Source organism: Colobus angolensis, unplaced genomic scaffold, assembly GCF_000951035.1.
Source record: "Colobus angolensis palliatus isolate OR3802 unplaced genomic scaffold, Cang.pa_1.0 Scaffold216, whole genome shotgun sequence".
In the NCBI taxonomy this organism is placed as follows: Eukaryota; Metazoa; Chordata; class Mammalia; order Primates; family Cercopithecidae; genus Colobus; species Colobus angolensis.
Genome location: NW_012115333.1, coordinates 3,685,326 through 3,688,878, shown reverse-complemented (window position 1 = coordinate 3,688,878; position 3,553 = coordinate 3,685,326). Strand labels below are relative to the sequence as shown.

Sequence of the window (3,553 nt, the reverse complement as noted above, 5' to 3'; positions counted from 1 at the left end):
GCCTCTCTTATGGCTCTGACACTTTCCCCTAGATCATTTCCTAGATCAATAGTTTCCTAAACTGGTTATCCTGCTTATAGTCTCTCCCTGATCTAATTCACCCTACAACCTAAGCCAGTTTAAGATTCCTAAAATAGAATTCTACTTATGTTCCTTCCATCCTTCGGGCCATTGGTCTCTGTTTGAAAGGTCCATTTCTCCATTTTCACCTGTCAAACACTTTACCTATTTTTTAATGACCACATCAAATTAGAAGGGCAACATTCTTCCACAAAGGAAATCCCCCACATCCAAACATAAGTCTTCTATTCTCATTTCATACCTCCAACAAAAGCACCATATACACATTAAAGTGTGTAAAAAATTCTATTAGTATAAGAGTAATGTGTTTTCTTATTTAGTAGCCCAACAGTATGATGCAGAAGGGCAGGAATCATGTCTTATTATTTCTGTAGTCGTGTTGCATCCTGTACAGTTCCTGAGTTCCTGGCATGTGGTAGGGTCTCACTGAATGGCAGCTTATTTTAACTGAAGCCACTGCAAGTCCCAGGTAAGCAGTAGTCCCAAAACGGGACACTCTCTACCCCCCCCCCCAAAAAAAAAAAAAAAGATACGGAATATCTCAGGGAAAAAAAGTAGAAGATCTGTTCCTGATCTCTACCAAATACAACACTAGTTTAACTTTATCCTCACATGAATTTTGGACTTGCAATTAAAAGGGACTCTTGACTCCTCTTCTTACAGATAATGGAATGAGGCAAAGAGAGAAGTATCCTATCCAAGGTCATATCCTGAGTTAGTGGAAGAGCTGGCTTAGTACTCAGGGCTTCTGAGTCTCAGGCCACAGTTTTGACTACAAGTGCTACTATCACAAGAGGTTCCCTGCTGAGACAAGGTATGGGAAAAGCATTGAAGTACAAAATTCACACTGTTTCTAAGGCATAGCTAGCAATGGAAGGCGGGGCAGGCTTTGTGAACATACCTCTTGCAACTGAGATTCTTTCTTTTTTGAAGACAGGTGTAAGTGCCGATCCAGTAAAGAATAAAACCTCTCACCATCCTTTTCAAATTTCTTTTTCCGCTCCTAAAGGTGGGAGAGAAGAGCAAAGATTAAATGTCTGTAGTGGTAACTCTGTCTGCTTAGAAAGGAGAATGAAGGAGATAGTGTCAGCTTTCAGGTAGTCAACCCCTCCAGTTCCTGGGAAGGAAAAAAAAAGCAACAGAGAATTAGCTTTGCATCGGTCTCAGCAGTTTCAACGTCCAGAAATAAAACCACAAGCCATTCTGCTTGCAGAAATGGCAGTCCCTATTTTTACAGCTGAAAGCTATGGAAGCTACTCCTCAAAGAATGATACCTTAAAAGGGCCCGTGCGGTAGATATCTTTTCTTCTCTCCAATATTTTTCACATACATTAACCACTCATTCAAATTTTCTTACAAAGGAAGAAGATGTAACACAAAAGTGAAGTAAATATATGTCATGAAAAGGTTAATCTACAATGCATTTAGACAGCTAATAATAAGAAAAACATTTCCAAAGAAATAGGAACCTGGGATTGTCTCTTTTTAATGAATTAGTTGGTATTATTTAAGCACTTCACTCCAAAAAGCTGTTATTAAAAAGAGACAAAAAATCCGGGAAAGTTTAACTAGAAAGCAAGGGTTGTAAAGATTTGTGGAAGATGAAGGACTCAGCCTTTACTCTTATCGAATATTACATTTAATTAAGTTCTCTGCTGCTCAGCACAACTGGAAGAAACACAGCATCTAAAGTAGCACTAACAATGTTCCTTTGTCACAGACTAATGCTGACACTCTACCATTCTCTTAGCACCATGCTGGAAAATCAATGTAAATGCCTTGTGTTGTCTCATGGCAAATTCAAAATCACTGAGCACTTGCAATGTGCCAGGTAGTAGAAGAGGCACAGCAGGGGACCACAAATAAAAGAAAAAAAAATTCACCCACGGTTTATTGCTACAAGCAATCTGTTGCTGGGCAGGAAGCTAGGACAGAGCTGAGTGACCTGTGACATATAAGAAATGTGCTTTTGGCCAGGCACGGTGGCTCACTCCTGTAATGCCATCACTTTGGGAGGCCGAGGTGGGCAGATCACCTGAAGTCAGGAGTTTGAGACCAGCCTAGACAACATGGTGAAACCCCATCTCTACTAATAATAAAAAAAAGGGGGAGGGGGCGGAGCAAGATGGCCGAATAGGAACAGCTTCAGTCTACAGCTCCCAGCGCGAGCAACACAGAAGACAGGTGATTTCTGCATTTTCAACTGAGGTACTGGGTTCATCTCACTGGGGAGTGCCGGACAATTGGTGCTGGTCAGCTGCTGCAGCCCGACCAGCGAGAGCTGAAGGAGGGTGAGGCATCACCTCACCTGGGAAGTACAAGGGAGAAGGGAATCCCTTTTCCTAGCCAAGGGAACTGAGACACACAACACCTGGAAAATCAGGTAACTTCCACCCCAATACTACGCTTTACCAAGGGTCTTAGCAAAAGGGCACACCAGGAGATTATATCCCACACCTGGCCGGGAGGGTCCCATGCCCACGGAGCCTCCCTCACTGCTAGAACAGCAGTCTGCGATCTAAGGGCAAGGTAGCAGCGACGCTGGGAGAGGGGCGCCCGCCATTGCTGAGGCTTAAGTAGGTAAACAAAGCTGCTGGGAAGCTCGAACTGGGTGGAGCTCAAAGCAGTTCAAGGAGGCCTGCCTGCCTCTGTAGACTCCACCTCTGGGACAGGGCACAGCTAAACAACAACAACAACAACAACAAAAGCAGCAGAAACCTCTCCAGATGCAAATGACTCTATCTGACAACTTTCAAGAGAGCAGTGGATCTCCCAACATGGAGGTTGAGATCTGAGAATGGACAGACTGCCTGCTCAAATGGGTCCCTGACCCCTGAGTAGCCTAACTGGGAGACATCCCCCAATAGGGGCAGACCAAGACCCCACACCTCACATGGTGGAGTACACCCATGAGAGGAGGCTTCCAAAGCAACAATCTGACAGGCACACTCACTGTTCAGCAATATTTTGTCTTCCGCAGCCTCTGCTGCTGATACGCAGGAAAACAGGGTCGGGAGTGGACCTCAAGCAATCTCCAACAGACCTACAACTGAGGGTCCTGCCTGTTAGAAGGAAAACTAACAAACAGGAAGAATACTCACAAAAAAACCCAATCAGTACGTCACCATCATCGAAGACCAGAGGCAGATAAAACCACAAAGAAGAGAAAAAGCAGGGCAGAAAAGCTGGAAATTAAAAAACTAAGAGCACATCTCCCCCGCCAAAGGAACGCAGCTCATCGCCAGCAACGGATCAAAGAATTTGACGATTTTCACGAGATGAGAGAAGGATTCAGTCCATCAAACTTCTCAGAGCTAAAGGAGGAATTATGTACCCAGCGCAAAGAAACTAAAAATCTTGAAAAAAGAGTAGAAGAATTGATAACTAGAATAATTAATGCAGAGAAGGCCATAAACGAACTGACACAGATGAAAACCATGACACGAGAAATACGTGACAAATGCACAAGCTT

At 43.8% G+C, this 3,553-nt stretch overlaps 1 protein-coding gene across 1 annotated transcript in view; it reads right to left on the bottom strand.

Moving 5' to 3' along the window:
* Window positions 1-982: 982 nt before the first annotated feature.
* The window catches only part of OPHN1 (oligophrenin 1), a gene marked incomplete at its 3' end in the record, with an annotated part of 212,003 nt that continues 209,432 nt past the window's right edge, over window positions 983-3,553 (bottom strand). Inside the window, exon 6 of the mRNA XM_011943181.1 lies at window positions 983-1,084. Coding sequence (XP_011798571.1) covers window positions 983-1,084 — 102 coding nt within the window. The remainder of the gene's footprint in view (window positions 1,085-3,553) is intronic.